At 36.5% G+C, this 26,107-nt stretch overlaps 1 protein-coding gene across 2 annotated transcripts in view; it reads right to left on the reverse strand.

Annotated features, from left to right (window-relative positions):
* Nucleotides 1–26,107, reverse strand: part of dgkb (diacylglycerol kinase beta) — a 271,623-nt gene that overhangs the window by 54,725 nt on the left and 190,791 nt on the right. For both annotated transcript variants that reach the window (XM_031903168.1, NM_001102744.1), the window contains 1 exon segment: nt 20,795–20,990. In XM_031903168.1, the coding sequence (XP_031759028.1) occupies nt 20,795–20,990 (196 nt within the window).

Raw genomic sequence — 26,107 nt, forward strand, 5'->3', positions numbered from 1 at the left:
TAACATAAATTAACTCACAGCTTGGAAAATAAAAATACATAACTCTAAGCACTTCACAGACACAGCAATTTAATGCCATTCTTCCACTGCTTGTGTATGACACAATAGTAGCAAATAGCGGGAATGAAGGGAAAATTAAGCATAATTAAACTTGATCTTGAATAGCAATTGAAAGTTTGTCTGCACCAGTGAGGTCAAAGAACACTATGAGAATGTTCTTTTGTATTTAACCAAAGTATGTCTTTGGTTCTGTGAGAGCATTCCATGACAAGAAAATGCTAGCTTAGCTATTTGAAATTCTTAAACAGAACGCTGTAATTGCTCTTTATATATAACACTGTATTATAATGCACAGCATGGTTTAACTTTCTTAATCATAGATGGTCCAAGCTGTCTCTCTTCTGCTAAGAGCTGCGCAGTGAAATAAATTCATGTTGTCATTTTGAACATCTTGAGTCAAGCAATCTTTTTGTTTGGTAAAATACCCAGGGAGCAAAAGAAACAACTACATTTACTATCTCGTCTCCTATATTTTTACTATTACAGTCAGTGATTTCCTAGAGGTGAGTCAGCGCCAAGACTATGCCTTGCTGCGCAGCATTTGTAGGTAGTATTGCTGTTAAAGGTGAGCAGTGAGTGGTTAGAAGAGGAAACTGCCTGAATTTCACTTGAGACATCCCAAGACCTTCACACAGACATATCACTTTACAAGTATATTACCATGTAACACTACCTGCCCAGATGCCTCTTTGGCTTATCTTATACCCAGATCCTTTAAAAAAGGTTTTGAAAATTGAATTCAAGTTTCTGAAAACATTCAAGATTTATTATGCTGCAAAAAACTGATTCAGGATATTATTGTTTTCTTGTTTCGTTTGTTTTTTTTTTGTTTAAAGAATTCAGCAATTTTCATTTTGATAAATTTGCCTCCCCATACTGTATATACTATGAGACAAAATGAATAAAAAAAATAAATTAATCCATAAACTTAGAGATCCTAATTGCAAGCTTATTTATGAAAAAAAACCAAACTTGAATCTTGAAACTTAGTGGGGGACATTTATAAAGTTCGCACAACACATATTTTTTTTTTCGTAAAAGGTTGTTTTCCCCTAAATGCTTAAACTTTGCACCGCTGTGCCCATTCACACTTCAAATAAAAATTTGCAATGATGTTTGCACATTAAATGCACCAGCCATGTCCAGCTTTAATAATATAAACACGGGCAGGGCAAATACGCTCACTGTGAGAATTTTTCTGTGCTATGTCAATTTTATAAATGACCCCAATGACTTAAAAACATGAAAACAACTCATGAACAACTCATTCTACTTATCATTTTCAATGAGACTGCACAATTAAAAAAAATTTCAAAACGTTTAGACAATTTTAATATCACTTGAATGTGGAAATTCACCTCCCATTGAGTTCTACATAAACTCAGTTTTTTGCACTTAATCTTCAAGGCTGCAAAAACTAGAATCAAGGTAAATATAATATACTGATATATATACAGTTTGCCCATTTTGGCATCGTTTATGAATATTCTCTGTCGTGGCTATAAGTTAAACCTACACCTGGAGCCACAGGGCAGGCATTAAGTACAGGGCCCAATGCCAATGGCAGCAAGTAATATATTCATAAGAGATTTGCAGGTAGATGTTCTCCATTTTGGTGTGCAAAGAACATGGCAGTTTGCATCTTTTTTTTTACACTTTGCACTTTTCCCCAGGCTAAGTAAATGAGCTCTTAAATCTAAAATCTATCTAAAAGCTAAGTCTGTAGCATGATGGGGGCTGTCTACACTACACAAAACCAAATATATAAAAACAAATGCACTAAGTTTGCCCAGTAGCTGTAACATATAGTGATGGGCAAAATGTTTCACCAGGCATGGATGTTTCACCAGGGCGAAAATTTTTTTGCCGCACGACATTTTCGCCGTTTCGCGTTTTTTTTGGCGTTTTCACGGATCTTTTGAAAGATTCGCAAATTTTTCGGCAAAGCGAAATGGAACAGATTCGCTCATCACTAGTAACATACAGTAACCAATAAGATGATTGCTTTTGTTACATGTTTACATGTTTGCCTCTTATTAAACAGCCGTGTACATCTTTAAAAGGATCTTGCATAATGAAAGATAATGTAATGCTAAGCAACTTTCCATTTTACATTAATTAAACATGTTCAACCTTTTAAAGGTGGTTCTGAGTTTAAAAATGATGTAACAAACAGAGTGTCTAATAAAAGATCATTTTCTGACATTCTATATCATTCATTTCACTTCCAGAGCAAGAGAATTTAAAGAATAAAACCAAACACCAAGTCATGATCTGAGCAACGAGATGATATTTTGGATGAAGTTAGGTGAAGGGCGTTGCAATGTCACAGTCGAGATGAATAGCTATCTTGAATCATTTTGATGATGTGATGACTGGCCACACAAAGCTTTTATATCTTTTCAGGAAAGCAATAAAAACAAAGACCTACTGATAAAAATACACTTGGCAATATGACAGGCTGAAAGTCTTGTCTTTGATCTTCTTAGTTAAGAAAATCAGTTTTGGAAAATAACTCTGAGCCCTTGTTACCTTGTTGGGGTAAATGAGTGCAATCATTCTGCACAAAGGCCATCAAATATTGATATTTTTATATTGATTCAAAATTGGATCACTTACAAAACAGAACCGCACTGACACTTTATATACTAATAGTTTTTCATATTGCTGTTTTTATACATTGTACACCACAATAATCTTACTTTATTACAAAAATTTAAATGAATGTAAATAAATATTTTTTGAGTAGCATAACTGTGCCAAAATCCAGCTTTGGGCATATCTATTAAACAATGGCAAAAATTCAAAGTTGCAAAATATCACTTATTCCAATTTGGCCAATGTTGTAAAGTGTACATTCCAATGGAAACGTGTAAGTGCTATTGAAATAAAGCATCTTAGTAACGTTTTACTTTTTGCCATTAATGCATCAACAACTATTTAGTCATTCCCATCAATGAAAATTCATAAATACATTTTTATAAATAAGCAACATCAGCATCAACGAAAACTGCTTAAAATAGTAAATATACAGATATGGTATACTTTATCCTGCAACCAGAGCTTCAGATTACAAAAAGGCTTTCTCCCATTTACAGCCCATTTAATTAGGTTTTTTCTTTGTGTAATAATAAAACAGTAGCTTGTACTTGATGGTAACTAAACTGCACAAATCCATATTGGTGGCAAAACAATCCTACTGGGTTTTTTTTCATGTTTAAATTATTTTTAGTAAGGTATGGTTGTCCAAATTACAGAAAGATCTAAAAACCCAGGCCCCAAGCATTCCATATAATAGATCCTTTACATTTATTTTAATGCTTGATAATTAGGGCACTGAACAGAATTGAATTTTTATTTTTTTTAAATCAAAGCCCCATATGTATACTGTTTGCCCAGGTGTATTAACCTACTGCAACCAATAAAATGTTTGCCTTGAAGCAGGTGACCAGTAAATGCTTGCTGCTGATTAGTTGCTATAGGTAATTAGAGAAGTAGTAAATGTTGCACCTTTTATTACATGCCCCTACCCCACAAAGTGCATCATAATTCTGCTAAATCTGACATGTCCTGGAAAAGTTTATCATGCACTATATCTGAGTGCACACATGTATATATAACTTATATATTACAACTGAAAGAACAGATTTGGGCTTTCATCTCTTCCTAATGATCTTTCATGCAAAACTCAGCTGCCCTGTAGGTACTTACAAATCTAAAAGACTAGGGTACAGGTATGGGACATATTATTCAGAACTCTTGGAACCTGAGGCTTTCCGAATAAGGGTTTTTTCTGTGACTTACCTTAAGTCTAAAAAATTATTTAAACATTAAATAAACCCAATAGGATTATTTTGCCTCCAGTAAGGAATCAATATACATTTGATTGAAATGGAGTATTTGGTTGATGGCCTTTCCATAATTCAGAGCTTTCTGAATAACAGGTTTCTGGATGACGGATCCCACACTTGTACTTTAAAATTATATCTAACTTTCATTGGCCAAATAGACTAAAATCTTATGCTAAAGAAAAAATCCACTGGTAAGGGCACGAGACGACTTTGATTATATATCAAACAAATTGGTCTAGGGAAATGTGCATCATTTGATGAAGACGTGGATTAATAATTTAGCTGGACCTCAGTCTTTGCCAGGAGTGCCATAAGCGAAGGGCCCTGGGAATATGCCTAAGCATTTTACTGTAAAACAAATCTGCTAGTGCTTATTTGGGCTGCAGAAATGTGCAGACTTTATTAAGTATGCTTAGTTATTTGCTTAAACAAAGGAGGTGGTCACAGGTACTTATATCCAGTTAGTCTGTAGCTTTATGATCACTGTATTCTATGCACTGTTATGGGCAAAGGAACAGAATGCAGCCCCTGCATCAAAATGATATTCACTCACAGTCAAAGCACAGTAAATAAGTAAAGATAACTTACAATACAACTAAAGGAATGCTCTTCATTTTAGACACTTTGTTCAGACCCAGACTTATCTTCATTTCTGTGAATTAACAGGGACATTTTGCTTGCCTTGTTTGTTGCCCTTCTGAATTATAGTAATGTATTACATCTGTATATACTGCATTCTGCTGTGAATGCCATTTCTTGGCCACCAACTTTGCCTAGTTATCCATTTACAGTTATAAACAAGGCACAAAAAAGGGTGCTGGGCACAGTTAAAGGCATGTTAACTTATATTACACACTATTCTTTACTTAAGAGAGGTTTCTTGTCCACCCTATCATTATCCCACTAAGTTCTGACTGGACACTTGGCTTGACATTCCAGGTAGATGAGTGTTTGAGCAGCAGCTCAAAAATACATACTCCGAATAGGAATATGCAGTGATATAAAAAAGAACTGAGGTATTTTTTTCACCTAATGACAGATGGCAAATTTTATCTCCAAAAAGTGAAAACATGTAAAAATGTCCGTTAGTCTGAATAGCTCTTTCAAAGGGTGTTTCATTTATCACCACTGGGCATATTTGCCTGTGGGTAGGAACCCATAGCAACCAATCAGTGTAACATGCAAAGATGGGCTTGAGGGCGATAAACATGACAAGGTAAAAAATAAAATACTAAATGGCAAAAAATAGAACTTTGCACATTCCTTACTTCAAACAAAGCTGAACTGAATGGCAAACTATATGAAGAATATTCATGATCTGATTTGAAGATAACAAAGCTCCAGTTTATGGCTATCCATCTATTTCTGTATCTGAAAATATAAAGATGTTGAAAATATAATGTAACCAGGCACAGACCCCCTTGGTGGCCCTCCCCATGTCACAGCTTCCCTTTATCCAGAACTGAGAGAGAAGCACAGTAGGAAAAGATCTTGACTGATTGCAGAAGCATCCAGCAACTGCTGGCAGAAGAAGAAGAAGGCAGGAACTTATAGTAAGTGAAGATATTTGACATTAGGCAAAGAGCAATCTAAATATTTTTTTCAATGTAGCACTTCAATAGAGTCAATATATTAAACTGATTGCAATTAATAGCTCTGGTTCATGGGAAACAGCATAGGGAATAAAGTGATTTTAGTCTTGCTGCCTGCTTACTTGTTATATGCTTGTGTACAGAATGCAGTGAACAGAACAAATTAAATTACATTTCATTTAGCTTTTTAGCATGCTACAAAACTACAAGATACTGCCAACTTTGTAATTAACAGGAAATCTCTACAACAGGACATTTTTATGTATGTGAAGTGACTGGTTTTGGGGCAGATATACCTCTTTGTGAACACCTGATGCCAAGCTAACTAGTATTAACCCCTTTTAAAGGAACAGTAACACCAAAAAATGAAAGTGTATAAAAGTAACTAAAATATAATGTGCTGCTGCCCTGCACTGGTAAAAGTTGTGTGTTTACTTCAGAAAGTCTACTATAATTTATATAAATAAGCTGCTATGTAGCCATGGAGGCAGCCATTCAAAGGAGAAAAGGCACAGGCACATAGCAGATAACAGATAAAACACTATTGTATTCTACAGAACTTATCTGTTATCTGCTATGTAACCTGTGCCTTTTCTCCTTTTTTCCAGCTTGAATGGCTGCCCCCATGGCTACACAGCAGCTTATTATATAAATTATAGTAGTGTTACTGTAGCAAACACACCAGTTTTACCAGTGCAGGGCAACAGTGCATTATATTTTTATTACTTTAAAGCTCTTTCATTTTTTGGTGTTACTGTTCCTTTAAAATTATGTTTTAAATGAGACTGCCTAAAAATTGACATTTATGGCATTCTGCTGAACTGCAAATAGTATACAGAAACTGTTTCTACTTGAAATGCATCAGTTGTCTGCAATTTGAAGCACCATTCCTTAAGGCTTCTAAAAACATTATTTGTCTTGGTGACTTGAGGAAGGAAACTGTTGCCAGCATGATGAAAATCTGTGTCATTTGTATATCACTGGGGCAGAGTTTTTGAGGAATAAACTAGGGAATCCAGAAGAATGTATTTCCACCTAACATCCCACTTTCCCAAGTTATAGGAAAACTGTTAAAACTGACATATTTATTTAGGATGATTTTGTCAATTTGTCTGCAGTCAAACATATGAGGGGTTATTTATGGGCACAATTGCAGTGAGAAAAGAGCAATTTCAAGCACAATTGCCATATTTTCTTCCTGGGGGGTGCAGGGTTCACCGGGGCTCCCACCCCAGGGGCACTGCAGGTGCCCCTGCTGGCCACGTCTCCTAACCCCATAACCCCCCGCAGGGTACCCCACCCGACTTCCTCCCCTAAGCGTGTGTAAATTTAATGCGTCAGGGGAGGAACGGTTGGACGGGGGCGGCGCCGGCAAGGGTTGGGTTTGGACTGCCGGGGCCCACTAGGGCTGGGGACCGGTGGCCCAGTCCGACCTTTTTTTCTTCCCATAATGCAACATTTTTTCCTAAAATTACAGCTTTGTTGTGGCCTCAGGGGTAACCTGATGCAATTGGGGCGATGCATCAAATTTACCCTTCCTTGCAAATCAGATACAGTTGTGTCAGAGTCCAGTAGATGGCATATCTGGTGCTCAGAGTGTTAGGCTGTACCCTATTCTTTAGGCACAAGTTTGCTGTGCCCATTGACACAAAGGCGCTCAGGGAACCCTGGAGCTACTGCCTGACCCAGAGGTGACAGTAGCTACAGGGCTTTGCATCAATAGGTGCAACTGCACTTGATTGGGAAAGGACTGAGTGGAGGTGAGCACGACTATACAGAAGTACAAGGAGAGAATTTTGATGCGAGTACATTGAATGAATGGTGGTTTTAAAGGAGACATATCCTATACAAATTATGAATGTACCAGTAAATTATACGCCTCTAGATATAGAAGGATTGTGCTTAAAAATGTTGTGTTTCAGACTAATTTATTGCTAAACTTCACCAAAACCTGACTAGTCACGCCCATCTGTTCAACTTCCTGCTGGTAGAGATGTAGCGAACCTCACAAAAAAAGTTCGCGAACCCGTTCGCGAACTTCTGCCAAAAAGTGCGAACTTTGCAAACCCCATAGACTTCAATGGGAAGGCGAACTTTAAAACCTAGAAAAGCCATTTCTGGCCAGAAACCTGATTTTAAAGTTGTTTAAAGGGTGCCACGACCTGGACAGTGGCATGCAGGAGGGGGATCAAGGGCAAAAATTTATCTGAAAAATACGTTGTTGACACAGCGTTGCGTTTTGTGCTGTAAAGGGCAGAAATCACACTACATTTCTAAACTTGTGTAATAAACTGCTTTAAAACGTCCGGCGTCTACATGCCAATCAAGTCGTGTAAAGTTTACAGCCGGTTCAATGTGTGGTTGGTGCTTAGTGCACTACTATGAGCAGCACACCTGTCTCCAACACACACAGACGGAGCTGCAGTACACAATGAAAAGAAGAGTAACAGTAATCAGAAAATAAAAGCAGTCCTTACAAGGACTATTGGGTTACAGCAGATGAGATCAGCAGGACAGCTGCCCACAGCAGCTACATACAGAGCAGTAGAAAGTAGATTACTAGTCAGCAAAGCTACCTAAACTGTCCCTCAAACCCCTGCACAGCTCTCTCCCTATGCTAACTCATCAAGCACACACAGGCAGAATGTAAAATGGCTGCTGGGCTTCGGTTTATATATGGAAGGGAGTGGTCCGGGGGTGGTCCAGGAGGGAGAGCTGCCTGATTGGCTGCCATGTATCTGCTGGCTCTGGGGTGAGAGGTCAGAATTTGGTTCCAGCTAAGGCGAACCCAAAATTGCGAACTTCGCTAAAAGTTTGCAAACTTGCGAACACCCGATTTTCGTGCGAATTAGTTCTCCGGCGAACAGTTCGCTACATCTCTACCTGCTGGCTGAATTCTCTGGATGTGCAGGGGAGCTGGCGGCTCTCAGTACACTGCACTGTAGGATAGGAACCAATCAGCAGCTAGGCTGACCTGATAGGGAACTGAAGCCTGTCTTTGCTTTTGTGAGTGCAGGGCTGTGATTGGCTCTCCCCCTCCTGCTGTGCTTCTGGCAGGGACCGTTAGGACACACCCACTCTTCATTTCAAACACAGACAGAGAACTGAGAGTATCTATAGTGAGCTCCAATAAAGGGGCCATTTTTACAGAAAGGATTAATTTTTAGCACAATGTGAAACCAGCACCGTATATTATTCATAATTACCTACAAAATTAGGGTTTTTCCATTTATCCAATATGTCTCCTTTAAGTGCAACTGGCTGCAGGGAAATTTGCAGGGCTGCAAGTCTGTTTGTGGTTGTCTCTATTCATTCTCAAGAGGGGGGTTAGTACTTAGTGCAGCTCACAGGCAGTGCTCAGCCCTAACACCCATCTGAACCATTAATCATTCAAATAACAAATAATGTGCAAATAACAATTTTTCATACAAAAACATCTTTATCTTTTACAGTACATATCACTAGTGCTTGTAAGAAAAAATTGTGAAAAAGTTGTAATCAACCCTTCATTTTTTAACAATTAAATTAAAATGTTTTAAAAGATATGCGTAATAAGTAATATAGCATCGTACATTTTATTGCCATCACATAGGTATAAACCACAGACAAACATTCTGATTACAAGTTAGAGACAGCAGACAGTACGAAAAGTTCCGTGGAATTTATTTCCTTGAGCTGCAACTTTTATGGAAGATACATGCACAGATAAAAATCCCGATACTTGCTCAGAGAAAGAAAGAAGCCTTCCATCAAAATAAATAATTCATGTTTGGATGGGCTGAATTCTAGTCTTTTAGAAGGTGCCAACAGATGGTTTACATTTATAGAAAGCACATGCTGACTTCCAACGAGATATTAAAATGCATAAAGTATATTATCAGAAGATCCAAAGCACAATTATGGTTATGATATGAAGCTTGATATTCCCAGGTGAATCATTTTCAATCATCATTTTGGTAAGAAGAAGTACAAATAGCATTATTTTTAGTAGCCTTTAGATAAAGCAATAACACAGGCCAACAAGTGCGGACGTTGAAAGAACTCGGAATTTAAACACCATTAGAAAATGTCAAGAAATATCTCAAAAAGTAAGATTATGTCTAACAAAGTTGGGCATTTTATATGAGTGTTACAGTCGTATCCCACTGTGTCATTGAATATGTGGCACTTCAAATGGCTATGTTTATAAATATTAAAGAAACTCTTCATGTCCTTTAAAGAAACTCTGTTATAATGGAACTAAAGAGCAAACATTCTATTTTATACAACTCGTCGTTATTGGATTTGAGTGTTAGGTTTAATAGAAAAGAACCATTAGCATCAGAAACGATTAAAAGGACATGAAATAAATTGGTCCTAGTTGGTCCTGTGTTTCAAACATAAATGAAAAGGAAAATGCATCTCTTTATCCTATTTATCTCTGTATCTCTTACATTATTACAGAGAAATAGGAAATTATTTTTAAAAATTAGAATTATTTGTTTATAATGGAGTCTATGGGAGATGGCCTTTCTGTTATTCAGAATAACGTGTTTCCGAATATCGGATCCCATACCTGTATTATAAATTCTGCCTTTACACTGTTTTTACAATGTTTGCCCAGCATTAATAATTTTACACAGCATGATAAATAGGCCCCTAGACCTTTTCCATGGGTTCTGAAGAAGGGAGTGGCTGAGTGATAAAGGTAACAAACAGCTCAAGGGTAGTGATGAGCGAATATGTCGCGTTTCACAAAACGGCAAGAAAATTCGCAAAATGGCTCAAAATTTGCAAAATGCATTTGTCGCCCATGTCTTTTTTGGTCGTTGCGTCTTCTTTGGACGCCAGCGGTTTTTTGATGCGACTGTGCCCAATTTGACGTGCAATGAATTTTTCCGTGGCAAATTTTCACAGAAGTTTCGCGAAACAATTCGCCAATGGCGAAATGTGGAAATTTGCTGCCAATCCATGCCTGGAGAAAAAATTTGTTCATCACTAGTCATGGCAACTCGCATTTCACCATTCCTGTGCTGGGGGTCTGAGACTATTGGAACTGGATCAGGGCTGGAATTAGGGGTAGGCAGAAAAGGCAGCTGCCTAGGGTGCAAAGATTGGGGGGGGGGGCAGGCAGGAGCCTCTCCTGCCTACCCCTAGTACGCAATCAGTTTTGGGTCGCGCCGCTTTGCATCGCACGCCGCGCGGGGGGGGGGGCGATATAGGTGCAGGGGCGAGGTAGCCGACCGGGTTGCCTAGGGCGCCCGGTCGGCTCGGCCCGCCCCTGAACTGAATAAGTGTTCTTACATAGTAAGATTTTAATTATTGGTTCCTGTGCCCTGTTCTTTTGCTGATCTTTTTGCTATCTGATCCCCTCCTTGCTGTATCACTCCCCTGGTACTCCATGCAATTCATTCCAGTAGCTTTCCTTCTACTTATAAAAACCCATTACTATCTGGAACTGTCGAAGTAGTATATGTGCATAACACAAGCTAAGTACAGGATGCCTGTCTTAAATATTGCTGTATGTCTAGAAAGCATGATACTGAGTTTGTATTTAAAAATATCTGCATTTTCTATTGATAGTGATGTCCGGCCATGGCTTCATGCACACAATGGGCCTTTGTTTAGAAAACATATAAGAAGCATGCATCGTAGAGCTGAGAGTAAACTACAATCATTATAAGGGCTTCTGCATGGAAAACATTTTCTCAGTGTAAAAGAATTACATGAGATCTCCTTTCTCATTATTGTAGGTGAAAATGTTTGTATGAAGGTGGGGTACATGCCAACAAGGAAAATGAAACACAGATCAAATGTTGTACTAAACAATTAGAGGCTTGTTTAACATTTTCATTTGTGAATTGAATGCTTGCTTATTTATTTCAAAATTTGAATATTAAAAAACTCAAAAATACTTGAATGCATAGAATTTGCATTCTACTAATAATTTTGAATAGGTCTACAAACTCTCAAAAAATGTAAAAAATATGAAAAACTCAAATTGAATAATTGCTTACATTTAGCCTAGAACAACTGTCATTAACTTTTACAACAGTGGTTCTCAACCTACCTAATGCCGTGACCCTTTAATACAGTTCCTCATGTTGTGGTGACCCCCACCCCTGTAACCACTACAAGAACTTGCATGCTTTTAGATGCCAGAGTTTTTTGCCATACCTTCCAACATTTGAAAAATGTCAAGAGGGACAAAAATTTTTTGACCATGCCCATTTTTTTTGCAGGCACGCCCCCTAAATACCACTCCCATATTACAAAATGTGGCAGGTTATTTAAAGTTTGAACACATTTCTGAGGGTTTTGAGGTCTTGTTTTATGTGTTATTACAGTTTTGCTAAAAAAGGTGAAATTTAATTAAGTTTGAGAAACACTGTATCTTTTTTAGCATTCAATACAGGAAATCAAAGGGAAATGAGGGAGTTTTCAGAAAGAATCTGAAGCTGTTAAAATCATGACTGTCCCGTGAAAATCGGGACAGTTGGGAGGTATGATTTTTGCACTTAATAAATATGAACCATTTGAGTTTTGGAAACCATAATTTAAAACTGGGAGTTTTTGTGCAAAAAAAAAAAATTGTGGAAAAAATCTAAATTTGAATGTTGATAAATCAGCCCCTTAGTTTTAGTGCAGAATCACCTTCAAGTTTTATTTCATCTGGTCTGCTGGCTGCTAGAGTGTTGCCGATCTATAGCCTATAAATCCCATTACAGTGATGTACAAGATATTTTATTAGGTTGAATAAGAAATGGAAGAGATTACCCATAAAATGCTGCTTAACATCAAATACTGAGAATTTTTAACAAATACCTATGTTTTGTGTCTATTTATATTATCTGTTGAGGTTAAATGATGCATTGAATGATGCTGCGAACAGCTGGTGGGAAACTTATTTTTATCCAGTTCCTGACAGAACAGTCGCCAAAAAAGTAAATATTGATAGACGAACGAGAAACTTTTAGCTGCTGATCTCAAAATGAGACAAACCTAAAAAATTGCCATCTGTGTTTTTCAACAGACTAAACAGAAGCACTAAATGAAAAAAATAGTTTTTGGTTGTCATCACCTACTGTGTTCATTTAACATTTGCATATAGAGAAACATTACGGCATAAATCGGGTAGTAGAGTAGAACATGTAATTTAAAGGTTGAATATTGCAAGTAACTGCTTAAAGAGATACTGACACCAGAAATCAGGTTTAGGAAGTTCAAGTAACAATTACAGTACTTAGAATAGCAGCCCTATCAGTAAAAAATGATCAACATAACCTATGGAACTTTTAATGTACATTCACAATTCAAGAGTAGTTTTTAGTGTCAGTATCACTTTAAGAAGCTGGAGAATTTTAACTTTACTAATGTGTCTTGAAAGAGAATAAAGCAGCATTTTATTTCACTGTCCATATTGCAAAAAGAGGAAAACATTTATGAGCTCTGCCCTTTGACACTCTCATTTTATCATAAACTGTGCATAACTTATTCTGCATATTTGAAAACACCTCAAGTGACTTGGCTCTTGTACCAGCTAGCAGTGAGCACATTTTTGCCAGGTTTTGTGACAAAAAAATGCCGACAGACTCCAATGGAAAAAATGATTCAAAAAGTTGCACGTTATGGAAAAAGTCAGTGCTAAAAAGTCAATCAATTTTAATGCCAAACAGGACAGATTTGATCATCATTAGTATCTGCTAAAGGGTCAGAATTAATTTAATAATAAAAGCGTATCACATGGTTTATCTAATGAAAAAGAAGTCTAAGGGTAATTTTGGAATTGAATTATGAGTTTTGCTCATTGAATTGAATATCTGACCCAATATGTTGTAATATCTAAACGCCTGTGTTTGGACAGAAAGAAAGAAAATCACTAAAATACAAAAAGGAAAACAAATGGTACGGGGGTGTCAAAGTAGTACAGTTTTGCTGACATTACAAAGGTATTAAGTGCTGAAAGAACTAAACAGAGGACTCTTGACAAACAATGGAAGTTATTGATGGAAAAGAGACTCTTGACATTTAAAAAAAAATGTGATGTCCTGGTGTAATCAGCAAAGAAGCATAAGTTACCTCTACTCAGTGATTGTGGAATACAAATGGTTATGCAATTATTATTATTATTGTTCTTAATAAAGAGTAATAGTAGAATTGTTCAAAAGATGATGTTTAGCATTTTGACATAGAATATTGCATAAGTAAAGCAGAAAAAACTATAATTATAATAATAATTCCATAATTTGGATCTCCTACTTTAAGTTTGCTAAAAAAAAATATTTAAATTGTGATTGAACACAATGGGATTGTTTTGCCCCCAATAAGGATTAATTATATCTTAGTTGGGATCAAGTACAAGGTATTGTTTTATTATTATAGAGAAAAAGGAAATCATTTTTAAAAATGTGAATTATTTAATTAAAATGGAGTCTATGGGAGATGGCCTTTCCGTAATTTGGAACTTTCTGGATAATGGGTTTCCGGATAAGGGATAAGTCCGATACCTGTATAGGAAAAGTTTCTTCAGGAATTAACCTGCAGGCATTTTTTAGACTGTGGGTGGAACTGGAGCAAACACAAACTCTGTGTTAATCTCATTCTTCTGAACCCAGAAGCCCAGATCATTGCCCCTCCCCTATTATTCTAAGCTTTTATTAGCCAAGTTCCTTTGGAATTTGCTGTACATTTACATGTTACACTATATGGAACTATAGTATTTATTCTTCAGTCTCTTATTATCTCTAATTACATCTCATACAGAAATTAAACTATAGTTCGACTGACTGTGAATTTCAAATTCATTTCTACAAAGTCACAGTTGATGTCAAGCCATGTTATGGTACTTACTACTGTATATCTAATGACAAACCACTTTTGTCCTCAATCCAGATGTCATCTATTGATGAGAACATTTGATCTGCAGGTGCATTAGTGTCTTTCTATGCCAAAACAAATTATGTGAGGAACGTAAGATTCAAGGAGGTAATGCTATTTTAGGTTTTGAAGGTAGTCATCCCAGCTGTTGTCACACAGGTGACAACAGCATTTAAGTCAATGACAATATTTCAAAATTGTTGCTATTTTTCTTAGGTATCATTTCAATTTCACAATGTAATAAGCAAAAAGTTCTACATCCTCATCCATTACTGCCTATATTTAACCCGTCCACAAACTTTTTTCTTATTAGATAACTAAATGTAGCAAAATATCAGAAACGAACACTATTTTTACTATAATACCTTCAACCAAAATATAAGGCATAATGTATTACTATACAAACAATAAATCATAATCTGGCTTCCAATATGTTGTTGTAGAATATAACTTTGTTTCTGATACTCAATAAACCAATCACTTTGCAGTTCGGTCAATTTAAATTATACAGCCTGAATATTTTTAGGACAAACAAAATGAAAAACAAATTTCTAGACCTGGAATTGCCAGAATTCATCATTTTCATCATTAAACAATAGGCTCTAAACTATCAGGAAAAAAAAATATAGATATATATTATTTAAATAAATATATATATATTTATAAATAATGTGTTTTTATTGGCTTACAAAATGAGGGTGCAATAACCCCCAACAATAAGGGATACAATGTCCCCTTGAAGATGAATTTTCATGGAAGTTTCGCGAAACAATTCACCAATGCCGAAATGCGGAAATTTGCGACCATGCCTGGCGAAAAAATTTGCTCATCACTACTGTTGTCCTTTGTCTTTTTTCAATAACTTATTTTAATCTCAACAAGAAGTTAATGGGTGTTTGTAAAGGTAGGGCATATATGACCCCCCACACTTTTTTTCACCGTGCATCTGTTTTTTTCTCTCTATACAAACCCATGAGAAGGACCCTCATTATTTTTTTAGGCCCTGAAGAAGTATCACAGGGTCCCTAATATAAACTGGTAGCTTCCGCAGTCACGAACATTAGAAACTTTAGTTGGAATTACATTTTTTAATGTGTTCCTTCTCTACTACCTTCTTTTCTGTTCTTTTAGTCTTCTACATATTGTTTCTTTTCTCCTCTTCTTTTCTTCTCTTCAGTCTTTGTCTTTCTGCTCCTTTCCCCTACTCATTGTAGTTCTAAATCTAATTAACCTACTTTACTTTCCCATCTTGCTCTACCCTTCTTTTTGCTCTGTGTTCAACAAGGTCTTTCCACTCCTTTGCTCGATCTCTTCTCTGACACATTTTCTCTCCCTTCTTTCCAGTCCCTCTACAATATCTCCATTTCTTCCAGGAATCTCCTTTTTTCATTTTTTCTCAGACTCATTTTCACTACATATTGTTCTTTCCTCACTATTTAATGCTTTTTACTTGTCTGTATTTTCCATCTTTTCCCTCATTCATTCATCTCTTCTCTCTTCTTCTTTTCTGCTCTTATTTTTTCTCTTGTGTCCTTTATATTATCTTTGCCAATATCTTCCAGCCTTATACCCTCCTATCATTCAACTAATTATATTTCCTATTCTCTGTCTTGCTCAATCACTCCTCTGCCTCAATTTTCCATTTTTTAGGCTGGTTTTCTTTCAGTGTCCCAGACAGGGCAGGATTTTTCATTTAAAGTTAATTTGTCCCATCCTTGCAGGCAATTCTTAGTCCCCTTAATAAGACATTCAGAATGCTGGCAAACAGGTTAGCTGCTCAGTTGCCTGGTTGCTTGAGCCATGCCAGTCAAAGTGTGAGCTGCTTCCAGCAATTTTAAGATTCTTTCTCAACGGAACTTAGAACTGCCAACAACTGAGGTACAATTATATGGAACTGTTGACTGAGGTGCAGATTGGCACACAGCCATGGGCCATGTAGGATGTGCCTGCTGGACATATGCTTATGGCCACAAGCTGGTGAGCCCTGATCTACATCATGATAATTTTAAGAGTAAGAACTCAGTGACAAACAATTAATCTATCAACTAACTGCATCAGTCACTAACTCAGAACCCATAGCTCACACTCTACCATACAGCTACAGATAAACATACAATGACTTAATAATGACATTATGCATTCCCTCAAAGCATAATGATGTAAATATGAAAGCTTGAGCAAACATTAGTAATCCTTATTAGCTGATATTATCGCTAGATCAAAATATAGAAATTCCTTATTAGAGACTGTAGGTAGATCAAATATAAGTGATTGCATGAAATTACTGGAAACATCCAAACATTAATCACCTTGTACAAAGTATATACAGATGATAGCAGATTATGAAAATAAATGAGGAGCAATTAACATAAAGATGAATATTTAGCTGTACAAATCATGCTGGAAATGCTTTCAGTCAGCTTACTAATTTCAGGAAAATGTTTGGCCTTTGAAAAGTGAAACTATGTTTTCACTAAATTTACTTCTGACTAATACGCTTCTCTTTGGATTTAAAAGCTGATGGAATATCATCATTGGCATATCCTACTCAGAACAACAAAGGAGTAAATATATCTTTTTATTTTCTGTTTCAGGGTGTAGAACGTACCATTATATGTGCCTTATTGTAGCTAGAACACTTAGAAAGCAGTATTTTTTTTATCATTTTATGTGTTATGAGGGTTTCAAATGTCTCCCATGTATAGGTCTATAGAAACATAAATTAATTTGGCAGTGGTGGAGTGAAGATCATGTTATAAATACTGTATATATCTATATTCCGAACACAGCCCTACTGTCATTCTTATTGATCCAGATATATGTTGGCAAACCTCCTGCATTGTCTCTAGCTACATGTGGTAAGGGGTCTCACATTTCAGTTCCTTACACATCTATCACCTTTTGTTTGGGTTGTACAGTCTCTTTTGGGCATCTTGATAGTTTAGCACTAAAATTTGTGCTCTGTTTTAGATCCCGGGTAAGACCTGCCAGCCCTGCCCTGTCATTTGCCAATTTTTGACCCAGTGCCTGGGCAATAATCCTCAGTCTGCTAGATATTTGCATAGGCCTAACTTGGATCTTTGGTTATCCCCACATCCATTTCTGGTAACTATGGTAATTAATCACTGTTTGGCACCATTTTCTGCACAGAGGGGAGGGTTCTGCTTACACTGCTTACACTCCTGTTTGTTTTTTTACAATGATTTGATTGAAACATTGACATTTCTTTTGTTTATTAAAATCATTTACTCTGAGCCTGTTGAGTGTGGTTTTTGTTTGGCGAGTGCTCCTCCATGTTCTATATATATAGACATACATATACCCTCCTTACCAGAATATATATATATATACATTCCAATTGATGATGCGCACTCCTGTATTCTTTTAGTTCATTTATTGTTACATTATAAAGTTAAAAACATCAACGTTTCGGTCCAGGTCTAGGACCTTTATCAAGATGTTAAGCCATAAAAAGTCACACACATAATGAGTCTTTATATAATACAAAATGCCTAACCCCACCCACATTCAGCATAGCCCCAACCCCACTTTACAACCCTTATCCTGTGTAACACATACCCAAATTGTGAATTAAAGGAAACATATCAGTACAATTAATAAACGCTATTGCAAACCTCTGAAATCTTTTTGTTGCATGATTTATCTCTTTGGCAAAAAACAATTATAAGAACAATATTCATTCAACCCTCTTGGTGCCAAAGTATCTAGTTTTTTAATCCAGAATGTTTCGCGTTGGAGAAGAAGTCTTGATCTATCCCTTCCTCATTTTGGCATCGGCACATGGTCAATTGCAATATATCTAAACGTTGGCAGTCTATGCCCCATCTCAAAAAATGTTTAGCCACCGGTTTTACCGATTTGTTATCATGATATGCTATATTAATGGCTGACCTGTGGGCATCCATGCGAAGGCGCAACATAAGGTCTGTTTTGCCCACGTAGGACAACCCACGCGGACATGTCACCAAATAAATTACATGTGTCGTGGTGCATGTAATATAGTGTTGTATCTTATAATGTTGCCCTGTATGGGGATGGGTAAAGCTACCCCCAGGAGTCATGAAGCGGCAGGACATACATGAAGGACACCTAAAGCAACCTTGTTTGCAATTGGGCAACCATGTAGAGGGGCCTTTCTCAGGGAGATAACACTTCACTGGATCACTCGCCACTAACAAATCACTAAGGTTCTTACCCCTGCGGTACCCTATAGTAGGTGGATTTGGGCATAACCCGCCCAGAGTTTCGTCCGCCTTAATAATGGCCCAATTGGCTCGTACTATTTTCCCCAAATTATGGGTTACCTCATTATAATTAGTAGTTAGAACGAGGTTGACGTTGTGATCACCATCCCTGTTACGGTTACCATTTACCACCTTCTTAGCCTTAACTAAAGCCAATCTCAATGCCGACTCGTCATAACCCCTTTGCAAAAATCTGACTTTCATTTCCAATAATTGTTCCTCACATTTCCTTACATCTGAATTATTTCGTAAAACCCTACAAAACTGAGATACTGGTAACGAGCGTTTGAGGGCCGGTGCATGTGCACTAGTTGCATGCAATAATGAGTTTCGGTCAGTCATTTTTCTATAGAGAGCAAAATCAATCCTAGTGTCACTAATGGTCAATTGTAAATCCAAGAATTGTACCTCCTTACCACAAGTGGCAGTGAATTTAATCTCCTCCGAGCACAAATTCAGTTCCTTTATCATAGTTAGAAATTCAACTTCATCTCCAACCCAAAATATACAAATATCATCGATAAATCTTTTATATAGTAACATTTTATGACCATATTTAGGTAGGATGTATTTGCTCTCAAACTGGTGCATAAAAAGATTCGCATTTGCAGGCGCCATCGACGCACCCATCGCGGTGCCGGTTAGTTGCTGGTAAAATTGTCTCAAAACGGAAGTAATTAAGTTTCAAACATACTTCCAACAGATTCAAGATAAATTGTATACATTTTATCTTGAATCTGTTGGAAGTATGTTTGAAACTTAATTACTTGGATTTACAATTCTTGGATTTACAATTGACCATTAGTGACACTAGGATCAAACGCTCGTTACCAGTATCTCAGTTTTGTAGGGTTTTACGAAATAATTCAGATGTAAGGAAATGTGAGGAACAATTATTGGAAATGAAAGTCAGATTTTTGCAAAGGTGACCCAAATAAACAAAAGACATGGGTTCTTAATTTCCAATTATTATTGGACAAATATGGAGAACACAGATTATATGAAAGGAACCCAACAAATGACTAATAGATATGATTACTACAGAATGCTGCTGGTATTTGTTCACTCTTCACACAGTGGTTTGGTATTTACACCTCCTGTTTCAAGTAACCCCCAAACTGTTACTGTTACATTGTTATTAAGTGCATCTTTTATATTGTTCCCTACAGAACAAACAAATTGGCTAGAAGCTTGTTGAAATAAACCAATAATTAGATTTTTTTTTTAGAACTTGAGTTATGTGATCCATAATTTGTTCATTTCTTTAGGCATCTAAACAAATGACTTGCTTGAATGTGAACTATGTGACAGGCATATGCGTAATTTGGAAAAATAAACATACCTTTCTATCCAAATAATTTGCCACATTGGTGAGAAACCGTCTCAGGTCCCCAGAGGTAAAGCTCAATGCAGTTATTGCTGAACATTATTTGTGATTTGTGATAAGTTTGTTCTTAATTCAATTTGCATTGGTTATTAATTCCTTTTTTAGAATGTATGCATTAAAAAAAGTCTTATTCACATTTAACAGGTTCCAGGACAGTTTTGGCAGTGCTGATATTTTTGAGTTTTGGAATCTAATTTGTTTTTACGTATACCATACCATACCAGACACACAAAATCATAAACACCTTAAAGTTCTTTCTCTCCTACTTACAGTAAGATAATCATTTTCCCCCCAGCTTTAACTTCTTTACTTAATTAAGTCAAGCTTGGAGGCCTAGTTGACTGTTTGCTACTTTAAAAAGAGTTGAATATATTTATAAATATCCAGGCACCTCTCCAAATTAAAAGATCAAATGTTTTATTAATGGTTCTATGTGTTCAGTCCTATTTTTGAACTCTCATACATGCCATCTGGTCAATCTCATTTGTAAGCTGCAAGTGAAACAATTCTCAGATTTCCACTTCCATTTCACATTCCCATTTATGACACTGTTCTCTGTGCCATATGTGAATCCCCAAGTACAAATGATATTATTTAGAGTATATGACTTTATAACTAGGGGTCATTGCACTTGTGCTAATTGCAGAGTTTATCCAATGATTTTTTTCTGTTATTGGGAAATGATCATTTTACTTCTTCTCTTTATTCACTTTACAAAGTAATATTTTCTTTTTTAAGCAGATGCCGTAATTACACAGAAATAAAATATAAGGTATACTTCACCTTGTGCAGCAAATTTAAGCTCTTTAGCATCAGTCACAGTCGTTCTCTTATCTGAGTTTTTCTTGTCAGTTCTTCTATTGCTTCTTCGTTTTTTGGTTTCTCCCCAGAGATTTGAGCCACCATGCATACTTGGAATGTTAAGAATAGCAATTCCTTCCAGAGAAATATTGCCCAGGTCCATCTGAATACCATCACACTGTGAAACACAACACAATTATCCCTTATAATCTCTTAGTTAGTGACAAGATAATACAGTGAGAATTGCCATCAGAATACATATATATACGTACTATTCCATGTTATAATATAGAGATCGGATCAGAACTGCACCTGAGTAAAGGGAGGTGGGAGCTACCCGGAACATTGTTTATGTCACACTATAACTTACAATAACACATTTTAATGGAAGGATGTCATTTCCAATTAAAATGTCAGTGTGCTTGCCTCTATTCTTTTGTGTATAATCATCAGAAATCTTGAGGCCTATTAGCTCTATTAACTGATTGACAGGTACAGCATTAATGCTTTTGCCACTTTAAAACTTAAGGCACATTTTATCTACTCTGGAGCAGGATACAGATGTCAGTCTTAGGGAACCCTGCAGGAAACTATAAGAGATATAAACTCTGGTTTAAAGGGGGCTTCCATTGATATAAAGATTCATTCAAACTGCAATTAATGCCTTATGATTATTTTTCACAATTAGTTTTTATTATCTTTTTCTTAGAGTTTTTGAAATCTAAATGGTTTATTACTGGGTATCCCCAGCCTAATATTTGTCCCTACTGCCAAGAACTCAACCATACTGTTTGCAAATAGTGCATAGTGGAAATTGTTGACTTGTGCTGGAATCAACCAATTAGAACAGATGAAATATGTGATTTATACAGCGCCACCAACTTAATCAACACTTTACTATAATTTGTTACAAACAGGAGTCTTATAATGATTTAATAAACAAGGATTACAGCATAAACATAAGTCATAACAGGATTCTGGGAAGAAATTCCTTAAGGCTCCTAGAAAAGTCCCATTTACATGGGTTTATCCTATAGGCTAAAGCTCACCCACTGGGTTTAAAGCAGAAGCCAGGACAATAGCTGATCAGATTCCCAACTACAGACCGGTTTCACCCTTCTTGGGGCTCATCAGTGTAGTGCAGGGTTTTCTGATCAGCTTAGGTAGAGCCAGAGAGCGCTGCTCAGGTAGTGCTCCACACTGCTTATTCCATAGGGGGTAACTGGACAGTAAGTTGTAGCATCCTTCCAATGTATCCATACTATCTGTCTGTCTAATGAAAGATTGTCTTGTTAAAGTTACACTTACCCCTTGGAAAAATATTCAAGGAAAAACACTTTTGCTGTCTGCAGCATCTAAATGTGTCCTTACGAGCCACTAGGGACATTTCCATTACAGCAAGCTCTGCATATTTACAGACTTAAAGGAAGCATTGCAAATGGTACTTTAGGGTGAGGGTGGTAAGGCTGTGGAGGGCTTTGCCAGATGATGTTGGAGCATTATGGGTAATATAAAGTAAAATGGACAAACATTTACCTTGGTCATTAACCTATATTGCCCAATACAAAGTTTACATTAGAACTCATCACAAAAAATTCCACCCACTTCTAGTCATGGCTATGGGATTTTTACATTAGAGATCACCATTTGATTAATACGCTTCTAAAATTCCCATAGGAATCAATAGAAAGTGGGTGAGTTGTGAATCTCACACAATCTGCCCCTAAATGACCTGGACCAGCCTGTGCTCATGGTTTAACACAATGGCCTATCACAGAATTCGATAGTAAAATAACACATTTTTATACCAAGTTCCCATACAGTTATTTGCTCTGTGACCTTTGTTTAAGATGACCTGGGGAGTTACTATTCACCAGAAGAGCCCTCATGTGGCACTTGCTGATGCTAAGGGGCAGATTTATTAAAATGTGAGATTAGAGCTCATTACAGAAATACTCACCCACTATCAAGTCATTCCTATAGTACTTTAGGGTGAGGGTGGAAAGGCTGTGGTGGGTGTATTTATTAATGGGTTCACTGTTTGATAAATACTAACAATGGAGAGTTCACTGTTGATAAAAATGCTTCGAACTATCCCATAGGAATGAAAAGAAAGTTAATTCAATTTTTTGTGCTGTGGTGAGCCCTAATCTCACATTTTAGTGAATCTGCCCCTAATTGTGCAAAACACCCTTCCCTGTTGCACCAAATACAGGAGTAAAGTTTACTGTGTACCTATATATGTGTTATCTAGAGGTGCACGCAAACATGTATGCTCACATAGAACAGCCTACCTATTTCTCATGAACAAACTCCTATGTACATTGTATACATACTATATACACCTATAAGAAGGTATGTTGCTTGCTGTTGCAGTTAAAAAATCTCAAATGCTTGACTGGTAAACTAGCAACAATTTCTTTTTTAACTTATGGCAGAAAATAGAACAAACTTAATAAAAATTCTGCTCATGGAAGCACTCACTTCTATACATTTCAGATAAAAAGATATTAATTTCATAATTAAAAGTAATCTTGTGTAAATACCCTACAGGCCTCAATGAATCAAACACATACTGTGTGTCAGGCTTCCCACTGTCTTCAAGTGGAATGTACTGGCTGGATAATTAGATAGTACATATTTTTTAACCTTATTTGCATGCATATTATATTTTTTGCACACTGACAAGCAGCAGTAACAACAAAAGTCAGATTACCACAGGGAATTCCCACAAAGAAGTCTTCATTCCTTATAATTTACAGCCTAAATTAAAATAATTTGATCTTTGACAAGGATGAAATGTCAAGCAGAGGGGGGTCCTCTACAAGCCACGGCCTGTGGCTTCTGAAATCTGCCTAATTTATGTCAGTCACTTCATAATACATATTTAAGTATTACACAAAAAAGATGATAAATATGCAATCTGACACCTTTGGTATTTCCCTGCTGTTCGTTTATAAAGGTCTGGAGTCCCCAAACCAACTGGAATTATTTAAATAGGAGGGGATATGTAGAATAGGATAGAAAATGTAGTGGTTTTCATTTTCACTCAATATTAAGCACAGCAGGACATACAATAAGGCAATTATATGGCTAGGCATTAGAACCCCCTGTGACTAGTTAGTCTAGTTAGGGTCACAATTAGCAAAAGAGCCTCTAATTAGCAATCAACACAAAGATTACTTTGCACTTTTATGGTTAGTGCGTGGTACAGAGCTGACTGACAAAAGAAACGCTGCATTATTCTAAGCCAGGTGGATCCAAGCTCATTTATTACTAATATTTCTCTCTCTTTTTAACTGACGGCTTTCAATTCACCCACCAGCACCAAAGGGTTAATTTGCAGGTCTATATTTAGTAAGAACCTGGGATAATATTTGTGAAACTGGAATATGTTTTGATTATGGAATGGGGTTATTTTATTACCCCCTAATGAGTTAAACAGACCTTAAAGGTCATGCTGCTATCGTTCTGAAAACCATAGTAACTTGATAGAGACGCGCAGGCATTCCTTTGAATATTGTGCGACGTGATGGTTAAACCGTGACAGTCCTTGGAGAAGCGAAAATTGGTTTCAGTCAAATCAGTTCCTATTGTAAATACTCAATAGATTATACAATTGAAGATGTTGAGGGGATGAGTGAACAGAACAGTTCAACAGCTGCGAGAAACTGTGTTATCTTGTTAACTACATAAAGACCTTCCACACAGTTACGTTTCCGACTAACTAGCGCTATACGTGTGTAATGATACGTAGCTGTATACTTGCACAGCCAAACTTACCTATATGAATGTAATAAATGAACACAAGATAAAACAGATTACCTTGCTAATTACCACTATTAAAGTTAAAGGATAAGTAAACCTTTTATTTTAAAATTCTAAAAGGTTCTAAACAGTCTTCTAAAAAACTGCAGCTTTTTCAGTGACTTCCTAGTCTAGTTTGAAGCTCCACCCCCTTCTTTTTCCGAGTTCTTTTTTTTTTTATTGTGATGATGGTTAAAGAGGTCCTGCTGCTGATGCCTGATTGCTATTGGAGCAGAGGCAGCAAGCATGCTCAGTAGTTTATTGGAAAATCTCATATTATATACCTTTATTTGTTTCAACTTAATTATAAATCGGAATTTCACCATAACACACCTAAGTGTGAGACAGCCAACTACCCTGTCATTTAAATTGTGTGTCTGTTTAACCTCAATAAGACTACGAATGTAACTGTTCTGCACATCAAGACAATTAGGCGTAAGACAACCTACGCACATTATTCCTACTTGAATTGATATTGTATATACCAAGCTCCAAGCTATACTATCTTTTCTGTAAAGGACACTACCTTGTATGTATGAAATCTGTTATAAAAAATAAATAAAAACAATTTAAAAAAACCCAATGTGCTCAGTAGGCACCTTTTTGTCCATCCTAACAGAAAAGGAAAGCTCTGAAAAGAAAAGGGGGTGGGGCTTAACACTAAAAAAGGAAGTAGTTAAAAAAGCTGCAGTTGAGCTGCTTGTGATTTTAAAACAAAATAATACAGAATGCAGTGATAAAGGTATGTTATTGTTATTTTGGGCAATATTTACAGCCATTTTAGAGGTAGAAAAAAGGTTTACTTATTCCTTAAGGTCACCTCTGAAGCCATTGGCTTTTTGTTAAAGGGACATTACACTGAGCATACATAGGTTGTATACATTTTCTTGCTCGGCAGAAGATGTTACTCCCATTCTTTATAAAACATAATAAGCATTCCACCTGCTTCAAAAATGTGTGGAAAATTTAAATTAATGGGGGTTAAAATCAGGAGGTAACCTGGGGCAGATTTATCAAAACCCAACACTTCACTTCATTTTCTCCAGTTTTCATGCATTTATTATTTCTCATGTAAATATACTCTGGAACAAAGAAAATTTTCTTGCATTATGAAAGGTTTGTTGTTTGCTTAAATAGGATCTAAATCCCAAATAAATTCATTTATGTAAACGTACTTAGTGCTGCTCTGAGGGTTTTTGCAATTTACAGTCATTTTCTATTTTTTAGCTTTTAATGAAATATATTTCTTTTTAGACTGCAGATTCCAGGCTTTTGGCTCAACTGAGAGTTAAATGAATCCAAGAAGTCCATAGAAAGTTCATAGACGGCAAAGATCACTAACGCTCTGGGCCTTCAAAAAGCTGTTGAGCTCCAAGCTCACTGACAGTACACTGTCTAGCAGAATACTGCTGTCTAATACTGTTAATATGTAAGAGACCACTTCAAACAGAAAATGAATGTGAATTGCTTGGAGGACCACCCTGAATA

The sequence above is a fragment of the Xenopus tropicalis genome, chromosome 6 (assembly GCF_000004195.4).
Source record: "Xenopus tropicalis strain Nigerian chromosome 6, UCB_Xtro_10.0, whole genome shotgun sequence".
Classification (NCBI taxonomy): domain Eukaryota; kingdom Metazoa; phylum Chordata; class Amphibia; order Anura; family Pipidae; genus Xenopus; species Xenopus tropicalis.